Below are 22,060 nucleotides of genomic sequence, written 5' to 3'. Positions count from 1 at the left end.
AGCAGTGTTCCCTCTATGGCTGGGTTCACACTACCATTTTTTTCCCACTGTTCAGATCCATTCTCGGAGCTCAATAACAGAAAACTTGAAGTGCCAAATTCCATTATATGCTGCCGCATCGGTGGCACTGGCTATAATGTGGTCTGTTTACTTCCAGCATGTGGAGAGAAATTTTCCTGAATGAAGTAGTGCAGCATGCCATGTTATTTCATCTGGGATTTCATGCCCGATCTGCGCGGGAGACTTGCAATGGAGCTTCCAAAGAAAATGTGAACTAAGTTTATGCTGTGCACTCTGGAAAGGGAAGGGTCAAAAGCAACATACCAAGGGCTCTTTCACACAAGTGTCTTTTTGACTCAATGTAGTGCGCCAAAAGAAAAATCGCACCTATTAGAACCAATTGTTTCCTATGGAAACATGTTGATGGAGAAATTTTTGCTGCGCCCAAAAAGCGCTCCGACAAAAAAAAAAGGACCTCAGCGACTGACATTCAGTAACTCAAATCTTCTGCTGCGCGAACAGAAATGACCTGACCCAGCTTTGGACCATTGGGCGCAGGAGTTTCTATAGACTCATATGGGAGACTATGCAACCCAGCCGGCAGAGGGAAAATGAGGGATTCCCTGTAGTGGGGAGAGAAGGGTTGCCCTGCAGGATGTAATTACTTTGGCTGTCATTATGCCTTTTAGCCCTTAAAGTACCCAATAGCGGCACAGACGTTAATGGATAGTTTAAGGGCTAAAAGTCATGAGGACAGTCAGTATAATTACCTCCTGCACGGTAATCCTTCTCTCCCTCCAACAGGGAATTCCCCCACAGCGTGGAAAGAGAGAGTGGGACTGGAGGGATTCCCTGAAGGGATCCACCATAGTGGAGGAGAGAGGGGTCATGACTAGAGAGTGGCGAGGCTAGCGGGGAGAGAGAGCAAGGGGCTGAAAGGAACTCTCCAAGGGAATCCATCATAGCAAGGAAAGAGGGGGCGGGGCTAGAGGGAACTTTCTGAGGGATTCCCCCATTCTCTCTACTATGGAGAATTCCCTCAGGGAGTCTCCTCTAGCCCCGCGCTTTCGCTCCCTCCTATGGGGGATTCCTTCTAGCCCTGTAGGTACCAACAGCAGCTAACAGCGGGATATTTAAAACTTGCTGTTTGGGACTTCAGGGATGCTGCTGCGATCTCTTGCTCTCTCGTCCCCGAGCTCCCGAACAGCAATGCTGTGAATGGGTGATTTTAGTTCTAATTAAGCTCGGGACTTGTGCAAACAAAAATCATCCATTCATGCACTTCGTGCGCAGTTAGCCGTGTTTCTTTGACGAGCTGAATTTGGGCGCACGTAGGTCCCTTGTGAGAAAGAGCCTTAAGGGTATGTTCCAATGTAGGGGATTTTCTGCAGCGGAAAATCCACACTGACAGACGTGGATTTTGATGCAGATTTACGCCCCTGCATTTAAAGAGGTAGAATCCATACTGAAAACACTCAGCATAAATTGACATGCTATGTAAAGGTTTAAAATCTGCACCACATGCCTTTAAGGGCTTAAAAAAAAATACATTACCTATATTTATAATGGAAAATACATATTTGTATCGTCTTATCCATAAAACATACCACACAGTAACATAGAAGTCTGATTTATTAAAATAATATTTTTACTGCATAGTGAAAGCCATCAGAAATAAATACACAACTCTAGAATTGCGCTTTTTCTGGCCATCCGGTTTTCAAGAAAAAATGTAATTTAAAGCGATCAAAAAGTCATATATACCCCAATAGTACCAATAGAAACCTCAGGTCATCCCACAAAACACAATTGTTAACACAGATGCATCGAAGAAAAAATTAAAAAAACTATAGTGAACAGAATATGCTGACAGGAGGTAATTTTTAAAAATTTTTAAGTAGTATAAAACAAACTAGATATATTTGGAATTGTTGTAATTGTACAAGCCCACGAAATAAAGTTATATCATGTTTGCTGCAGTGCTATGCCAAAAAAAGAACAATACCCTCCCACCCTAAATGGCGCAATTGCGTTTTTTCCATTTCAGTTCCCTTAGAAATTTTTAAAAAAGGTTTTTAAGTACATTGTAATTATATAGTACAATTGAAAAATACAACTAATCCTGCAAAAAAAAGCTCATATAGTTAAGGCCGCCTGCAGACGGGCAGAAATTCCGTGGCTGGGTTCCCCGCAGAATTTCCACCTGTACACGCCTGCATAGGATTGCATTACAATACGCAATCCTATGCAGACGGCCGCGGTTTGTCTGCACAAAATCTCGCGCAGAAAACAAACTGCGGCATGCTCTAATTCTGTGCGGGGCTCTCAGAGCCCCGCACAGAAACGTCACTCCCCAACCGCCGGCAAATGAAAGGGCCGGAGCTGCGGGAGCGGGTGAGTTCTGCACTGCTCTCTGCAGGCACTCGGGTTGGGTCCCGATGCGAGAATTCTCGCAGCCGGATCCGACCCGGCCATCTGCAGGCGGCCTTTAGGGCGCCCACCCACTGGCGTTAGCGATTTTCGTGCGTGAAAAACGCCGCGTTTTCCGCGGCGTTTTTTGCCGCGTTCTCGCGGCTTTTCCATTAATTTCCATTGACTTTCATGGGTGCATATGCAACTGACAGTTCCTATGTTAAAAAACGCAACGCAACGCAAAAAAAAACGCCAGTGGACAGGAGTACATTCAATTCTAATTGCTCTTGAGAAAAAACGCAAAACGCAAAGAAAAAAAAACCGCCAGTGGGTGGGCGCCCTTAGTCAGCAGAAAAATTTAACATTCACGTAATGAAAGTAGAGAAGAGAAAACAAAGACAAAACAAAAAATGGCCGTGTCCTCAAGGAGTTAAGATTATCAGCCGTCTACTAAATCATATGCAGTATTCAGTGCTATTAAAACATCAAATGACCTTTTATTTTCCTGCAGATCAAAGGATAGATTTCCTATTACAATACTTGATATTTAGTATAGTAATATTTCCTTTGAATGACCAACAACCTTTAGCTGTTGCTCGAATGTTACTAAACACAGCAGGACTGGGGAACAAGAGTGAGGACAGAAGAAACACACGGATATGCTCTATTAACCAGAGGGAAAAACATCACACTCTTACTTGGTGTTGTCAGAGTCGATGGTGTGAAACAGCTTCTCAAGTTCTTCCTCGTTGAGGGTCCCATCTGAGAAAAAGGCCTGGAACTCCTCCAGAGACAACTTCCCATCATCTGGAAGAGAATCATCGGTGAAGAACATGTCCAGAAGAGGGATCACTTACTTCAATCAGGTTTTAAAATACAGCTAAACTCACAATTATCCTTTAAGATGGAAACAGATCTTATGGCAATTATGGCATATAAAAAACAACCATTTGACAAGTTTTTATTAGTGTATTTCATAAGTTAAAATAAAACAAGTGACCCTTGAGCTTCAAAGTTAATTGGGATGATAAGAGCAGATTGGTTCATAATTGATCTACTTAAATTCTATGATCAACGAGTTTAATAAAGTGAATTATCATTCATGACTCATCAGATTGCTAAGGACAGAAAGATAAAAACTTAAAAAAAATGTATTATTGCAATCAGGCTGGTTTGCCAATTACTCCGAGTGCTGACCCATGCATAATTTCCATCATTGTTATGTCTACTACCTGTACTACACTTACACTGTCCAGCAAGGCTCACAGTGTTTCCCAATAGATTTCTATTACATTGGTGAATACACTGGTAAATTTGTCTAAATTCTTCTTTATCAGCAGCGTCTAGTGGTTAGCACTACTGCCCTGTAGTGTTGGGGTCCTAGGTCCAAATCTGGGGCAACATCTGCATGGGGTTTGTATGTTCTCAGTGTTTGTGTGGATTTCCTTCCAAAAACATACGGTGGTAACAGCCAAATACAGATTGTGAGCCCCGTGGTGACAGGGTCCAATATAAGTGATGGCAATCTAAGTACAGGGCTGTGGAATATGTATGTGTTACATGAATGAGTAAAATAAATTATGCTAATGATGTACTCCTTTTGAAAGTCTAGCAAGACCTAGATAACAAAACACACAAATATATGTGTGTAAGCAAACACAAGATGGAAAAATACTGTTATAGCTTTATAAAGGGTAAGAAATGTATAGTATGCGTAAAACTGTCATAGGTATATAGAAGATAAAGATAGTATACGTAAAACTGTCTATTACAGGTCCCCTGTCCACTACATAGGAAATGTATGTCCACTGTCACAGAAATATAGATTTTGCGTATGTCCACTACATTCCGGCGGCAGTATCACACTACGTGCCATGTGCACATGATGTGAGGTCTTCTATTGAAAACAGACGCTGTCAGCCACGGCGGATAATTGTTTCTTTCCCAAAGTGATGCAAGGCTGTTTTGACATCAAAACGTCTCATATCCTCAGGGAATTCACATAGTGGGGAGAGCGATATGGGGGTGGGATTCACGGCCCGATATCGTGCTTGCCAGTGTGAAGTTAGCCATGGAGCGCTCTCACACAAGTGTTTTTTTACTGTGTATTATGCACTGTGTAAAATGCACAGTAACAAACTTTACATTTCTTGCCTCTCACACACAGCGCACAAAATGCATGCGCAAAAAAAATGCAGCATGGACAATCTTGGCGCGTATTACAAGCACACACATGCCAAGGTAGTGTATGGGGAATGGTCGGCAATGCATAGCGCACTGTTGTGTGCTCCCCACACGGTAAACGCTTGTAGGAGAGAGCCCTGAAAAGTACCTGCATTTTTAACTAGCTATTTTCTTGCTAGCTGTATTGTAAAACTTTTCAGCTCATTGTACTTCTATTGAATGGGATAGATACAGTGGTAGAAAAAGGAAGGAGGTGGAGCTACTCTGATGAGGATCCTGTTACGGCATACTACCCGTGATACGCCAGACCAGGTGCCCTAGATTTCATCCACAACCCCTGTCCCTGCTTGCTTGCCTCCACTCCTGGCTAACTGGGCGGCGGTCCCTACTCTAACTAGGGACCGAAAAAGGGACGCTGGCGTACCTGGATGGAAAGGGTGGAATACTGACAGAAAAGGCAGATGTAAATAACCAACACAAACAATACTAAGAAGAACTGAGGCAGATGGAAAAATAGCGAGGTATAGCAGACAAGCTGACAGAAGCAGGAGACTAACAGAGGCAGACTAGCTAGCACACTGAGGGAAACCAATAACTGGCAATGATTGCAAGTCTCTACCTGACCTTTAAACAAAGCCTCTGCCCAGGAACAGAGGGAGACAGCCAACTGCAAACAGAAAATAATAAAAGGGAGCTCGTGCACGGCAGCTGCACTCACAGGTGCGTGCGCGCCTAGCGCCGTGCGCCACCAGCACCACGCAGGCCAGGCACCCGCGCCCCCGACAGCCGAACAACAAGCCGGGGGACGCGTCCCGACTGCAGGACCCCACAATCCGCCGCCCCAGGAGGACCAGCAACCGCCGCATGGTAACAGATTAGGTGTGGAGAAGGTAAAGGTAAAGCCCCCTTGTGCAAGCATCCATTCATGACTGACTCCTAGGGTGATATCACATGGTGACGTTTTCTTGGCAGACTGTTTTTGCGGGGCGGTTTGCCATTGCCTTCCGCAGTCATCTTTTCCACCCCCAGCAAGCTGAGTACTCATTTTACTGACCTCGGAAGGATGGAAGTCTGAGTCAACCTTGAACCGGCTACCTGAACCACACAGGGATTGAATCCGCAACCTTCGGTGTGGAGAAGAGTTGAGTGTAAAAATATATAAATGAAAAGTCAAAAACAAAACTAATTATTATTGTATTATAATATATTTTTACTTTTTTCTCTTTGATTGAAATTTATGACATTTTTAAGTATATTTATATTAACTTTATTCTTTGATTGAACTATTTTAGACTGAATTGATGGGAATGATTTTATGTGTTCTTATGCATATATTTTGTTTAGTATTAGAAGAATTTTTATCACTACAATGCAATTTTAGTCTGATATAAATAATTGTACGCGTTTTCAAACAGAATTTTATTTTATTTCATTTTTTTCAGTTTCAATTCCTTACTTTACCCTTTTGGACTCGTCTTTAAATTATTGTTTTCATTTTTCTACTGACACCACTGTTGTTATTATATTCATTATACGCTAGTGTGTCTCCAGCGAGAATGAAGAAAAGGCACGTTTGCCTCAAAACGTTTTGAGTTAAATGAAAAGGTGTGCCTGCCTCAGAACGCTGCATGTCTATTTGCTGGCTCTCATTAAAAAAACCCCAAAAATTCCTTTCAAACTTCAAGCTTTTGTACGTTTGTCTCTACTTCTATTGAATGGCAATTTTCTGATGCATGCCCTGAGTGTCGCATTTATGCTTTATCACTAATTTGCACTTCATGACGGTCACTTAGCTGTACAATGTACTGATTTTATGTTGATATTAATAAAAAGATTTGCAAAGACAAAAAGAAGACACCTGCATTTGTTTTATTATACATCATATATTGCGATTAGAACGTCTTAACGACTACTTTTTAGCAGTTTTGCACGTTTAATGACCATAACTTTTTGCAGTGTTTTGTTTTTTTGCGACACATAGGCATAGGAATAGAAAAAAAACATAAAATACTGAAATAAAATGGCTTTCCTATTTTGCTAGTCATTTTGATACATAATATGCATAGTCTTGGTTGAACAGGAAGACTATGGTGATGGCTTGGTCTGCTTTTTTAACCTTTATTTGTATTTTATATTTTTTTTACTTTTGTATTTATAATTCTTTTTTTTTATTTTACAGTTTTCCACTGTAAGGCTGGGTTCACACGGGGAGGAATTGCCGTGGAATTTTCGTGCGGACTTTCTGCACTGTAATTCCGGTTGCAATTTTAATCCCAGGATAAAACAGCAAAGTAGAACAGAATTGCAAAAATCTCGTCCACACGCTGCGGAGAAACCGTTGCGGCCAAGCTGCAATGAAACGGACATGCCACGCGTAATTCAAAGCCGCGGTATGTCAATTTTATCGCCGTCTCCGCTGCAGCCATCTCTCCTCTATGGGGAGAAGCAGCCGCAGCGGAATGCAGGCGGCGAAGCAGCTTCAAAATCCATGCTGGATGGCGCTAGTTTTAAAGTAGAAATCGTGCGGCATTTCTGTGCGGTACCGCTGTGGTCATTCTGCAAGATTTCCACGGGATTTACGACCTGTGTGACCGCAGCCTAACTTAAGCATCCATAGGAGCCCCATTTATAGGGGAAACAGCCATCTGTTATGACACTAGAGGCTGTCACAACAAATATGATGCTGCTAAGACTCATAAGCTATGCCATGATGGGAGATCACCCAACAATCACGCGATCACTGGTTTCAAAGTAAGCAACACTGCTTCTGACTCTATTCATTACACAGCACTTAAGTGTTATGAAGACTTCCAAAGAGAAAATAGAAGCAGTAATGCCCCACTTCAATCTTCTCCTGCTCTTACTAGATTTTAGGAGCTGTAAACAAGCAACCAAATACATTGGGACTTGTCAAATAGCAATGGGCAGTTGTTAGAGGGATTGTGCTCCTGGCTATTAGGGCATATGATCATCATAGATTGTGGTCCCTCACTCGGGACTTCCCCCTGTCGGACCCAAAAAGAAGACACATTTAGCAAGAGTTGCTCTTGTTCTAGTGAACCTTCTGCCATCCTGGTATTACAGGACAGTCATTCATGTGAATCGCCATCTCATAATACTACAGATCCTATGCCGGAGAGACAGAAGGGGGAAACATATAGATGGCCAAGGTTTCCCTTGACAAAGTCGTCAGCTTGTCAGGGTCACCAAGAATGCCCACTGCAATCAGACGCTTCCCCCAAGCTCCTCATTCTGTAAGGGGTAGTGCCAGGGGCTTAACTATAAGAGGTGCAGAGGGTGCAGTCGCACTTGGGCCCAGGAGCCCTAGGGGGCCCATAAAGTCTCTCTTCCCCATATTGCAAACCAATACTATCAATGAAGCTTTATAGTTGGGGGCCCAGTTCCAGATTTTGCACTGGGACCCAGCAGCTTCAAGTTACGCCTCTGGGTAGTGCATTTTGGTACAACTCTTTTAAAAGGGTTAAAGAAAATCTGCCATGTAATGGAAAGCCATTAGATGTCCTTATATGTACACAATCCCCTACTTTACAGCATGTGCCCTGTCTCATCCAGCTGATCTACCTGAACTCAGAATTTATCTTTTGTGGTCCTTGTAAATAAATGCAGAGAAATTTTGCTACAATTGGCAAAAATGTTCGATGCAAAACTTATTTTATGTATTTTACGTAGTCCTAAACTGAAATTCATCGCTGTTTAATTGTAAATTCTGCAATTCTCCTGGTGAGCAATCAAAAATTTGTAATTCTTCACTTCATGTAAAAGACAAAACAGTTGGATCTGACAAATTTCGTTGAGCCCAGGTTCCTCCTACATGCCTATAGATTTGACTCATATCAGATAAATATTGATGGATATTTTGATATTATTGAAAAATTATACCCTCCCAGATAATTTCCCAAATTCCTCCCCAACTGTGTCTTGCAGTAGACTTTCAGTTGATAAACTATGAATAAGAGTACAATTTGTGAAGACAATATTTTTAAGCACAATGTATTCCCAGGCACAGGTCATCATTGATTTTATAGGCACAGTTATTTCATGTCTTCACCCAGAAGTGTCTAAAACATATAGTAAATGTGGTGCAAAGCATGTTTGACAATTTTCTATGTAATGTTGACAACACAAGGTTATGTTATAGTCTGCACCAGAAAACTGCCACATTTTTTAAAGCAAATAATCCCCAATATCTACTGAATATGCGCAAAACATAAAAAAATTACTTAAGTTTAACGCTCCAACCAGTTTTGCATTACATGTAGAAATAGGCAGTGTTTGTAATGGGAACCAGTATTCTGCAATACACCCACCTTTATGTTTTCCCCACCCCAGGACATACAAAACAGATTACACCTCCAGCCGGACCATCGCCCCTGAAGCTCTGACTAAAAGTCCCCTGCATTATCATTGGTAGCAGAACATAAACTCCACAAAACTTTCTTACAGTCAAGGAGGCAAGTCAACACAACCAAGTGGGTGAAACACTAACCTTTGACCATTATAAGATGTGGCCCTAAGTTAACAGTTATCATTTAAAGAAGCATATAGATAAAGAAAAAAATAGTCCATAAAACCTTCTCTGTACTTGATCATAAAAAGTTCTATAAAAAAAACAAAAAACACTTTCTCCAAACAATAAGACTCTTCTTCTATGAATCGTATATAGGTTTAAAGGGGATATAGAAAACTCCTACCTGTTTTCAGCTGTGATAGAAAATCTTGGAGCATCCTTTTAGCCATTTTGTAAAGCAAAAAATGAATCTGTGGCATTAAGAAGAGCGATCGAAACGCCCTCCTCAGTGGCAGAGAAAACACACGCTGTCACTTGTTCATCGTCAATAATTTAGGGATCTCATTTAGGAATCTCCTTGAAGATTGGGAGCCCCGCAGAGCGTAATTACCAATGTACATAGAAAGAGCGTCCCTGTTCCGTTTAATTGGATACACAAAGCAGCGTTTAATCTAGTAGGAAAGGTCAGGGCATGGCTGTATTATAAATTAATCTGTTATGGGTCGTTTTAGACTTACTGGAATGTATAAAAAAGAGAGTGTTTAAAGTGTGAATTGCTTGTTTACGTCAATGAATGCAATATAAACAAGTCTTCATTTCATGGCTATAAAGAGTTTCTTTAATTAGGCTCCATATAGGCCGCCTGCAGACGGGCGGGTCGGATCCGGCGGTGAGAATTCTCGCCGCGGGACCCGACCCGAGCGCCTGCAGGGAGGAGCGCGTACTCATCCGCGCCCGGCGGCCCCGGCTCTTTCATGTGCCGGCTGACGGCGCATGCGCATGCGAGCCCCGCACAGAAATAGGACATGGTTGGTTTGTTTGCCGCGGCCGTCTGCATAGGAATGCGTATTGTAATGCACTCCTATGCAGGCTTTAAGTGGCGGAAATCCCGCCGCGGGATTTCCGCCCGTGTGCAGGCGGCCTTACTTTTGACTATTGAAAACCTGAAAATTCAGGTTTGAACATGGCTCAAGGCTCAGGGCTTTCTTGCAGCCATCGCTTATTGTGCACCTTTACACTTAATTCATTTATTTGTTGTATGTGCAGACATTTATTTTCTATATGCAATGCATTTGTGTAGAAGTGGCTAACTACACTTTTGTCATGCATTCCAATCTCCCATCCGTGTCAAGTGGTTCAATGATAGCACATACTAGCTCCCTTGCTGCAGCACGTGAGCTAGTATCGTTAGCTCTCAGCGGGGAGGCTGGGGGAGAGTTCTCTCATCGCGCTCCCACATACCTCTCCATTGACTTCACATACTGAACGGACGCTATTTACACTGAACGATGAGTGATTAGCTCATCGTCCATCATTAATGCAGTACTGAACAGCCGCTATGTTAAGTTAATGGAGAGGGAGTAAGTCGAGAGAAATCTCCTGCAGCTGCCCCGCACTCCTGCGAGCAAACCAGCGCTTCTAGATCCCGTGCAGGAGCACGGGAGAGAGGACACACAGGGACGACTGGCGGGCATCATTTGTCCGACATTCGTCGCGTCTAAATGCACCCTAAGCCAGGTACCCAGCTTTCCTATTCATGCGAAGGCTTTTTAGTCTAAACAGAGGGTCTATAGAGCTAGGTACCCATCCATTAAGTTTCGCCTTGACGTGGCGGATGGGCATACATGGATTTATCCAGATCGTCAAATAAGGGTCTTGCATTTTTATGTGGTTAGTACAAAAAATCATTATGCATTTGTTTACAGATATTAAGTGTATCGGGTGCAGAAGCACATGTTTGTTATAGTGTGAACATGGCTCATGGTTCTTAGGGCTCGTTCACATGGGCTACAAAATCATGCAGGAGTTAGCCACACACAGAAAAAAAAAATTTGGAAAATTCGCCAGAAAACTTTGTGAATGGACGATTTCCCGCTATCAAGTCCTGAGCTTAGTTAGCGGTGAAATTACCAATTCACACGATTGCAAGTTTCTTGTCACTGAAAAAAAAGTGCTGCTGCTCTGGGAGAAGAGAGAGATGAAGGAAAGCCACATGGGGCTTCCCTTCATTGCTGGGGACTCCCTTCATCTAAGCAGGTCTGGAGGAATTCCCCAGCAGCGGGTCTGGATGAACTCCCCAGCAGAGGAGCTGGGGGAATGCCCCCATAGCAGGGAAAACCCTCCAGGTCCCCTGCAGAAAAAACCCTCTCTCCCTGCTACGAGGGAATTACTCCAGCTCCGCTGCTGGGGAATCCCTTCATCCCCACAGCGGGGGAATCCCTCCAGCTCCCCTGCAGGGGAATACCTCTCTCCCCACTGCAGGGAAATTCCTGCAGCTGCACTGCTGGGGAATTCCTCCAGACCTGCTGTGGGAAATTACCACACTGCGGGGAACAGCAGGGGAATCCCTCCAGACTCGCTAAGATGAAGGGAGTCCCCGGCGATAAAGGGGGTTTCCCCATGACTTCCCTTTATCGCTCTCTCTCTCTGAAGTAAAGGGAATTCCCCAGCGCTTCCCTTTATTGTTGTCTTTCTCTCCCCACTGTTGGGAAATCTATTCATCACCCTTTGCCAGCCAGCTCACATAGTCTCCCATTTCCTGCCAAAAGATAGGTCAAGGCCTATTTTTTGATGCAGCAGGGAATTGCAGTCACTGAATTCTGCGGCTGATGTCCTATATTTTCTGTTGCGATTTTTTGACGCTGCTACAAATCACTCATCTGAAGGTTTCCATAGGAAACAATTGCTTTTATTAGTCGCAATTTTTTGACGCATGTAACTTTGCTGCAGAAAATCTTCCATGTGTAAGAGGCCCATAACAATTAATCGTTGGAATGAGTCATTTGCTTTCAAACAATATGTGTTTACTAGAGATGAGCAAACGTACTCGTCCGAGCTTGATACTCGTTCGAGTATTAGCGTGTTCGAGATGCTTGTTATTCGAAAGGAGCACCACGCGATGTTCGAGTTACTTTCACTTTCATCTCTGAGACGTTAGCGCGCTTTTCTGGCCAATAGAAAGACAGGGAAGGCATTACAACTTCCCCCTGCGACGTTCAAGCCCTATACCACCCACCTGCAGTGAGTGGCTGGCAAGATCAGGTGTCACCCGAGTATATAAATCGGCCCCTCCCGCGGCTCGCCACAGATGCGTTCTGACAGAGATCAGGGAAAGTGCTGCTGGTGCCGGAGCTGCTATAGGGAGAGCGTTAGGAGTATTTTAGGCTTCAAGAACCCCAACAGTCCTTCTTAGGGCCACATCTAACCGTGTGCAGTAGTGTGGAGGCTGCTTTTTGCAGTGTTGCACAATTTTTTTTTTGTATATCGGCCGTGCAGAGCATTGCACCCTGCAGTAATTATACATACTCCAGGGCCAGTAGTGGTGGTGAGGCAGGGACAGAAGACATTTATTGAATATAGGCAGTGGGCCTTTCCAAAAACATTTGGGAAAAAAAATGTATTTGGGCTGCCTGTGACTGTCCTCAGTGTACTGGGTCTGTGCTGGGGGTAGTTAGCCTAAGTCATACGCAGCCAGCTAAGTGTTACAGCAGGCTTGCGCAAAATTATTTCCTGGCTCTGTGTTGGCTGTTACATCACCGCTGTATTCCAGTCCACACTGCAACAGTCTGCAGTCATTTTACATACTCCAGGGCCAGTAGTGGTGACGCAGAGAGAGAAGACATATACAGTGTATATAGGCAGTGGGCCTTTCTAAAAACATTTGGGAAAAAAAATCTATTTGGGCTGCCTGTGACCGTCCTCAGTGTACTGGGTCTGTGCTGGGGGTAGTTGTCCTAATTCATACGCAGCCAGCTAAGTGTTACAACAGGCTTGCGCAAAATTATTTCCTGGCTCTGCTGTGCGTTCCGTAAGCGAAGTCAGCCTCCAACCACAGGCCAATAAGTGGCACATTTAATTACAGCGTTCTGTTTCTGCACTACTGGTAATACAGCATGCTGAGGGGTAGGGGTAGGCCTAGAGGACGTGGACGCGGGCGAGGACGCGGAGGCCCAAGTCAGGGTGTGGGCACAGGCCGAGCCAGTGCGGTGGTCAGGGGTAGAGGCAGGGCCAGACCGAATAATCCACCAACTGTTTCCCAAAGCGCCCCCTCGCGCCATGCCACCCTGCAGAGGTCAAGGTGCTCTACGGTGTGGCAGTTTTTCACAGAGACGCCTGACGACCGACGAACAGTGGTGTGCAACCTTTGTCGCGCCAAGATCAGCTGGGGAGCCACCACCACCAGCATGCGCAGGCATATGATGGTCAAGCACCCCACAAGGTGGGACGAAGGCCATTCACCGCCTCCGGTTTGCACCACTGCCTCTCCCCCTGTGCCCCAACCTGCCACTGAGATCCAACCCCCCTCTGAGGACACAGGCACTACCGTCTCCTGGCCTGCACCCACACCCTCACCTCCGCTGTCCTCGACCCCATCCAGCAATGTCTCTCAGCGCAGCGTCCAGACGTCGCTAGCGCCACTGTTTGAGCGCAAGCGCAAGTACGCCGCCACGCACTCGCATGCTCAAACGTTAAACGTGCACATTGCCAAATTGATCAGCCTGGAGATGCTGCTGTATAGGCTTGTGGAAACGGAGGCTTTCAAAAGAATGATGGTGGCGGCGGCCCCGCGCTACTCGGTTCCCAGTTGCCACTACTTTTCCCGATGTGCCGTCCCAGCCCTGCACGACCATATCTCCCGCAACATTGTACACGCCCTCACCAACGCGGTTACTGCCAAGGTCCACTTAACAGCGGACACGTGGACAAGCACAGGCGGGCAGGGCCACTATATCTCCCTGACGGCACATTGGGTGAATTTAGTGGAGGCTGGGACCGAGTCAGAGCTTGGGACTGCTCACGTCCTACCCACCCCCAGAATTGCGGGCCCCAGCTCGGTGCTGGTATCTGCGGCGGTGTATGCTTCCTCCACTAAACCACCCTCCTCCTCCTCCAACGCAACCTCTGTCTCGCAATCAAGATGTGTCAGCAGCAGCAGCAGCACGTCGCCAGCAGTCGGTGTCACGCGGTGTGGCAGCACAGCGGTGGGCAAGCGTCAGCAGGCCGTGCTGAAACTACTCAGCTTAGGAGAGAAGAGGCACACGGCCCACGAACTGCTGCAGGGTCTGACAGAGCAGACCGACCGCTGGCTTTCGCCGCTGAGCCTCCAACCGGGCATGGTCGTGTGTGACAACGGCCGTAACCTGGTGGCGGCTCTGCAGCTCGGCAGCCTCACGCACGTGCCATGCCTGGCCCACGTCTTTAATTTGGTGGTTCAGCGCTTTCTGAAAAGCTACCCACACTTGTCATACCTGCTCGGAAAGGTGCGCCGGGTCAGCGCACATTTCCGCAACTCCAAGACGGACGCTGCCACCCTGCGGACCCTGCAACATCGGTTTAATCTGCCAGTGCACCGACTGCTGTGCGACGTGCCCACACGGTGGAACTCTACGCTCCACATGTTGGCCAGACTCTATGAGCAGCGTAGAGCTATAGTGGAATACCAACTCCAACATGGGCGGCGTAGTGGGAGTCAGCCTCCTCAATTCTTTACAGAAGAGTGGGCCTGGTTGGCAGACATCTGCCAGGTCCTTGGAAACTTTGAGGAGTCTACCCAGATGTTGAGCGGGGATGCTGCAATCATTAGCGTCACCATTCCTCTGCTATGCCTCTTGAGAAGTTCCCTGCAAAGCATAAAGGTAGACGCTTTGCACTCGGAAACAGAGGCGGGGGAAGACAGTATGTCGCTGGATAGTCAGAGCACCCTTATGTCTATATTTCAGCACGTTGAGGAGGAGGAGGAGGGGGAGGAGCATGAGGAGGAGGGGGAAGAGACAGCTTGGCCCACTGCTGAGGGTACCCATGCTGCTTGCCTGTCATCCTTTCAGCTTGTATGGCCGGAGGAGGAGGAGGAGGAGGAGGATCCTGAAAGTGATCTTCCTAGTGAGGACAGCCATGTGTTGCGTACAGGTACCCTGGCACACATGGCTGACTTCATGTTAGGATGCCTTTCTCGTGACTCTCGCGTTACACGCATTCTGGCCACTACGGATTACTGGGTGTACACACTGCTCGACCCACGGTATAAGGAGAACCTTTCCACTCTCATTCCCGAAGAGGAAAGGAGTTCAAGAATGATGCTATACAACAGGGCCCTGGTGGACAAACTGATGGTAAACTTCCCATCCGACAGCGCTAGTGGCAGAAGGCGCAGTTCCGAGGGCCAGGTAGCAGGGGAGGCGCAGAGATCAGGCAGCATGTACAGCGCAGGCAGGGGAACATTCTCCAAGGCCTTTGCCAGCTTTATGGCTCCCCAGCAAGACTGTCACCGCTCCCCAGTCAAGGCTGAGTTGGCGGGAGCACTGTAAAAGGATGGTGAGGGAGTACGTAGCCGATCGCACGACCGTCCTCGGTGACGCCTCTGCCCCCTACAACTACTGGGTGTCGAAGCTGGACATGTGGCCTGAACGCGCACTGTATGCCCTGGAAGTGCTTGCTTGTCCTGCGGCTAGCGTCTTGTCAGAGAGGGTGTTTAGTGCGGCTGGGGCAATCATCACGGATAAGCGTACCCGCCTGTCAACCGACGGTGCCGACAGGCTTACACTCATCAAGATGAACAAAGCCTGGATTTCCCCAGACTTCTCTTCTTCACCAGCGGACAGCAGCGATACCTAAGCAATACGTAGGCTGCACCCGCGGATGGAAGCATCGTTCTCTATCACCATCAAAAACGGGGACATTTTTGCTTCATCAATCTGTGTATAATATTCCTCCTCCTCCTCCTCCTCCTCCTCCTGAAACCTCACGTAATCACGCCGAACGGGCAATTTTTCTTAGGCCCACAAGGCTCAGTCATATAATTTTTGTAAACAATTTTTATACGTTTCAATGCTCATTAAAGCGTTGAAACTTTCACCTGAACCAACTTTTATTTTAACTGGGCTGCCTCCAGGCCTAGTTACCAATTAAGCCACATTAACCAAAGCGATTAATGGGTTTCACCTGCCCTCTTGGTTGGGCATGGGCAATTTTTCTGAGGTACATTAGTACTGTTGGTACACCAATTTTTTGGGGCCCTCGCCTACAGTGTAATCCAATTAATTTTTTGCCCACCTGCATTAAAGCTGACGTTACATCAGCTGTGTTGGGCACTGCAATGGGATATATTTATGTACCGCCGGTGGGTTCCAGGGAGTCACCGATGCTGTCGGTCCACACGGAGTTGTAACTACATGTGTCCACTTCTAAAGAACCCCAGTCTGACTGGGGCATGCACTGTGGGCCGAAGCCCACCTGCATTAAACATGACATTACCTCAGCTGTGATGGGCAATGCTATGGGATATATTTATGTGCCGCCGGTGGCTTCCTGGCACCCACCCATGCTGTCGGTCCACAGGGACTTCACAATAAAGAGTTGTACCTGCCTGTGTCTATGAATTAAAAAGCCCGGTCAGGTTGGGGCATGCAGTGTGGGCCGAAGCCCACCTGCATTTAATCTGACGTTAGCTCTGCTGTCCAGGGCACTGCAATGGGATAGATTTATGTACAGCCGGTGGGTTCCAGGGAGCCACCCATGCTGTGGGTGCACATGGAATTCCCATTGCGGAGTTGTACCTGCCTGTGACTATTTATAAAAAACCGCGGTCTGACTGGGGCATGCAGACACCTTCACAGAATGAATAGTGTGTGGCACATAGGTTCCCCATTGCTATGCCCACGTGTGCAGCTCCTGATGGCGGTGGCACAGGATTATATTTCTCATTGCTTCTGTACAGCATTGTGGGCTATCGCCCGCCCCTTTTAAAAAGGGTCGCTGCCTAGCCGTGCCAACCCTCTGCAGTGTGTGCCTGCGGTTCCTCCTCATGGCAGACGCACTTCTAAATAGACATGAGGGTGGTGTGGCATGAGGGCAGCTGAAGGCTGCGCAGGGACACTTTGGTGTGCGCTGTGGGGGGGGGGGGTTGGGCAGCATGTAACCCAGGAGAAGTGGCAGCGGAGTGTCATGCAGGCAGTGATTGTGCTTTGTTGGAGGTAGTGTGGTGCTTAGCTAAGGTATGCATTGCTAATGAGGGCTTTTCAGAAGTAAAAGTTGTTGGGACGGGTGGGGGGCCCACTCTTGCCGCTATTGTGGCTTAATAGTGGGACCTGGGAACTTGAGATGCAGCCCAACATGTAGCCCCTCGCCTGCCCTATCCGTTGCTGTGTCGTTCCCATCACTTTCTTGAATTGCCCAGATTTTCACAAATGGAAACCTTAGCGAGCATCGGCGATATACAAAAATGCTCGGGTCGCCCATTGACTTCAATGGGGTTCGTTATTCGAAACGAACCCTCGAGCATCGCGAAATTTTCGTCCCGAGTAACGAGCACCCGAGCATTTTGGTGCTCGCTCATCTCTACTGTTTACATGTACAGATAATCGTTTAATGCATTTTGGTATTTGTTTGAGGAAGGAGGCATTGAGCGGACCTCCACCCAAAATGCACTGCATATATTGCAAATGCAAGTTCTTTGTTCTGTTCTTTGAACCTGGAAGGGTGTAGTTGTTTTATTACACTACCCTCTGCACCAAGTTATTATTAAAGCATACTTGAGTTTTCAACAAGTTTTCTAAAATATAATAGGTTGTCCTTGCTGCGGTTTGCAATGTTTTTTTAAGGTGTCCACATCTGCTATTCATGCAGCCATCCGTTCACCATCCACTTTCATGAGGGGTGCGCCTCACAAGCCCATCCTTGTGCTAGTACTCCACAGAATACCTTCCCTTCCCTGACTTTCCAAATCACATAGTGCTGTCTGGGGAGCACACAGTGCTGGTCCAATCAGCAGGAAGGCATTCTTTGAATGCCCACCCATGCTGTCCCTGGCCAATAGTAAGATTCCTGCATTGTGACAAGTGTTCTGGGCCCGCTGACATACTGTTCAGGCCTTCAGAAAACCAAGCTGAAGAAATGGTTAGTGAAGGCAGAATGCTGGATACACATAGGCACGCTGCTCGCCCTCCCAGCAGGTCTACTTAGTCTCTCACGCAATAAAATGTATGCTGTAAACAGGCAAAAAACAAGTTTTAGGAAAGCAGCTAATAAAGATCTTTGGCATAAGGCCTCTTTCACATGACTGTAATGCTTTTTTTTTTATGCACAGCCGATTGCGGCTGAATGAAGAATAGCCAAGATCATCTTAATTAGCATTTTCTTCCCCATTCACATAGGTAGCGTATCGTCAAAAAAATGCGCTGCAGCGTGGAAATCTCTTAGTTGGCAGAAATCCTCAAAATGACTGCTAATGCTAAAATAAAGCCAGCTGTCTTCTTTCCCCAGTGTTGGACACAGCTAAACTTCCTCACCGTCCCTTTTTTTCAGCTCCCATAGAACTCTATGGGAGCTTCCAGGGTATCTAGGCAAAAGATAGGGCAAGACCTATCTGCTGACATGGCATATAAAATCAGGAATGTGCTATTTTTCCTAACATGTTTTTTTTTTTTACGCACTCAAAAAGCGTTCATGTGAATGATACATTGGAATCTAATGCTTCACATTGTCATGATTTTGGGGTGTTTTTTTTATAGCGACGTATATACGATTGTGTGAATAAGGCCTCAAACAAAACAATTCTTGTTTGCTGTTCAGACCTTGGCTCATGTTTAGTCTGAACGATTATCGTTCCCTTACGCTTTTTTGAAGTATACAGTTAAATGAGCCAAAATGAGCAACAATCATTCGGTCTAAACGCGAGCCAATGACTAAAAGACGAACGAGAGTTGTTTGCTTTTCGTTCGCCGTTCATTTCATGCAGGCATAAAACCCATCATCGTTTGCTTTAAACAGAAATCGTTCAGTTCCTTTCATTCGCTTATAAAGGGACTAAACGATTCTGAACTATTCTCGTTTGAATGAGCCAATGATGCATTTGCCTGTCTAAACAGGCTGCACGAGTGCGAATGAGTTCGCAGCCATGTGACTAACTAGTTCGAGAATCGGCTTGTCTTAGAAGGACCCTGATCAAGTTAGATAAACACATCAGAGGGAGAGGCAGAGATTAGTCAGCTCCTTACACACTACCTGCAGAACTTTCAGCCCAGAGCCTCTGAGATCCTGGGAGTGTGCATGTGAAGTTAGCTTCGTCCCTGCCAAGGAAATGTCCAGACGTCCGTGTTTCTAACAAAACTATATACCACCCCACAGAGAATGGATTGTAGAGGGGCTGGAAGGTACACCCCCTAGCGGCAGCAACCCCTATTGTGAGTTACAGGGGTAAGGCAGCTAAATGTTAAATGAAAGTACATTACAAAAGTGATGAGGCTAACATAAGCTATTAGAAGAGCAGAAGTTGTCTGGAAAGTTAGTGCCACTTTAAGTCTTATATAATTATTAACAATACAGTACACACCCCTAAGCACTGAGATATATATATATATATATCAGAAAATACATACGAGAGCAGCACTCCAGGGGTTAAATCCAAGTATAAATCTTTATTGCCCACAACGTTTCAACTCTTACTCAGAGAGTCTTTGTCAAGTGCTCTCTGAGTAAGAGTTGAAACGTTGTGGGCAATAAAGATTTATACTTGGATTTAACCCCTGGAGTGCTGCTCTCGTATGTATTTTCTGCTATTTGGAACACGGTCCAGGATCCAGGACCCCTGAGAGCGGGCACCATCTGGAGAGGAATATCTTCCCTGTATATTGACAGGTGATACGTGTGCTGCGATCCACCTATTATTCAGGACTATATATATATATATCTCCATATATCTCTGGCACCAAGACTGTAAGGTTCCTTGGGTATTATCTGGCGTTCTTCACTTCAGAAGTCCTTAGTGACAGGTGAGGTTTACTCCATGTGGATGCTGTGAAGGTTCCCTTGGCTTTTTGGTGTAATGGAGAGCCATATCGACCTGTATGCCCAGAACACTGGGTGAGTCGTTTCACTTCCACCTATTTGATCTAGTTTTGGAGTGCTGTCTGTTTTTTTAATTGTGAGCTTTTTCCCCTACAAGTTAGTTTGATGGTTGAACAACTGTTGAAAGAACCATCATCTACTAAATGACAGTTCTGAAGATGCAGCTATACACATTATAGGCAATACTGGCCAGCAAAGACCTTCAAACTGGCCGTACAAGTTCACAGACATCAGATGATGGATAAAAGGTCTTTCTGGAAACATTCTTTCAAAGATTGTGAAAATAAAGAAAAAGAAAAGGCTCAAATGAAAGATCTTTCGTTCGCCAGTTGGACAACAATTTCTAGTATGGCTGACTTCTTTCCAGATGATGTCTGAGTCTGGCATTGGATGGCTACAATGATCACTTTGGTTAAAATCCTTCGCTTTCATTAACTTAAGGCCTCTTTCACATGGGCGACAGCGAGATCGCCGCTACAAAAATCACAGCAATATCACTGCTTTGTTCCAGCCATCTTGTAGCAATGGCGATGCTTTTTCTTGTGAAAAATCGCACATTTAATCACTGCTGCCCACAATAAAATCAAGGGATTTTATCGCAAGAAGGTTAAGCCCTATCCTGAATATAGGCCCTAGCTGCATTCTCTGAAAAAAAGAAAATAAATACTTACCTAGCAGGCTCAGTCCGAGTCCTCCTGCTGCTGTCCGGAGCAGTGTGTCCTGCAGTCCTCATTCGCCCACAGGAGATCACTTCCTGGTTGCGGGATTCATAAATCCCTCCTCTAGGAAGTGGTGGCTCTGATTGATTCATCTAGCACTGCTAAGCCAATCAATGCAGCGCTCGATAAACTAATTAAATGGCTGTGATTGGTTCATCCAGCTCTTCATTGATTGGTTCTTCAACCAATGCTCAGCCAATCACAGCCATCGCATTGTGGAAGTGAGCTTTCTGAATTGGCTAAGCCGCGGCATTGATTGGCAATTCATAAATACCGCCTCTACAAAGTACTGGCTGTTGATTGGTTCATCCGGTGCTGTGTTGATTGGTTGAGTAGAGGTCGAAGAACCAATCAACAGCCAGTACTTTGTGGAGGCGGTATTTAAGAATTGGGGAATGTTTAAAAGAAAAAAAAAACAACACAATCGTAAAACACTCAAATATAGAGCATGCCACAATATTTTTTTTATCTCACAGCATCGCATCAATGAAAACATCTCTAATGTGAAGGAACGTAATGAAAAGCATGGGTTTCACAAACATGCGATTTCTCACACTGTCGCATCACAGTAAAATCGTGCGATTTTTTATCACCCATTTGAAAGTGGCCTAAATCTTATGTGTATGGGCTTCATTATAGACTCACATGGAACCAGAAAAATGAGATAAGAGGATTTAGTTGCCCTAGTACCTGTAGAGGCAATGAACGGACAATGTATTTTCTTTTGTTGGCATGCCATACTGTGGGCCGACCATTTTTTTAACTAAATCTATGAAGAACAGAGAAGAATCTTGTGAATCCCCGTGGGGGCTAGAACGAGGCCGCTGACTCAGTATGGGCCTGATTGCTTGATGCTTATTTACTGTTAAGTCAGCAGTTCATTTGATTTATGTTTATTGCATAATGAACTGATCGTGCTGAAGGAATTAAAGCCTTTTATAATTTATGGCTACTTGTCGTGTTCTTTATTTTCATTTCGTACAAGCAGCAGCTTCGTTCTCCTTTCTCGTGCAGTCAGGCAACAGTCACAACATCGTAGGAACACTTTTTCCGATAAATGTTGTGACCATCTCAAGTCTACATTTATTTCCATCCATAGTATTGTAACCTTCACCTGGGCCAGTCACCTGGCCTACTCACCGGCCAATCTCATTATGCACCTGTATGGACAAATACTTTCTATTTAAGCCTAAGATCTTTGATTCCTATATCTAGAAATGTGTTAAGAATGTTTTATCAGTTAAAATCCTTTTTTATTTATAGTCAGAACTTATATTGCAAAGGTTGTTGTATATAAATGATAAAAAAAAATCACCTCTAACACATACCCCACACCCCAATTACCCCATCAGCACCACCCCATGTGGCATGAGCA

At 45.5% G+C, this 22,060-nt stretch overlaps 1 protein-coding gene across 4 annotated transcripts in view; it reads right to left on the bottom strand.

The window, feature by feature from the left end:
• The window catches only part of NECAB2 (N-terminal EF-hand calcium binding protein 2), a 257,914-nt gene that overhangs the window by 141,430 nt on the left and 94,424 nt on the right, over nt 1–22,060 (bottom strand). For all 4 annotated transcript variants that reach the window (XM_066582214.1, XM_066582210.1, XM_066582213.1 and 1 more), the window contains exon 3: nt 3,111–3,219. In XM_066582214.1, the coding sequence (XP_066438311.1) occupies nt 3,111–3,219 (109 nt within the window). The remainder of the gene's footprint in view (nt 1–3,110; nt 3,220–22,060) is intronic.

This window comes from Eleutherodactylus coqui, chromosome 11 (assembly GCF_035609145.1).
Source record: "Eleutherodactylus coqui strain aEleCoq1 chromosome 11, aEleCoq1.hap1, whole genome shotgun sequence".
Taxonomy (NCBI): domain Eukaryota; kingdom Metazoa; phylum Chordata; class Amphibia; order Anura; family Eleutherodactylidae; genus Eleutherodactylus; species Eleutherodactylus coqui.
This window is presented reverse-complemented; position numbering and strand designations above follow the sequence as displayed.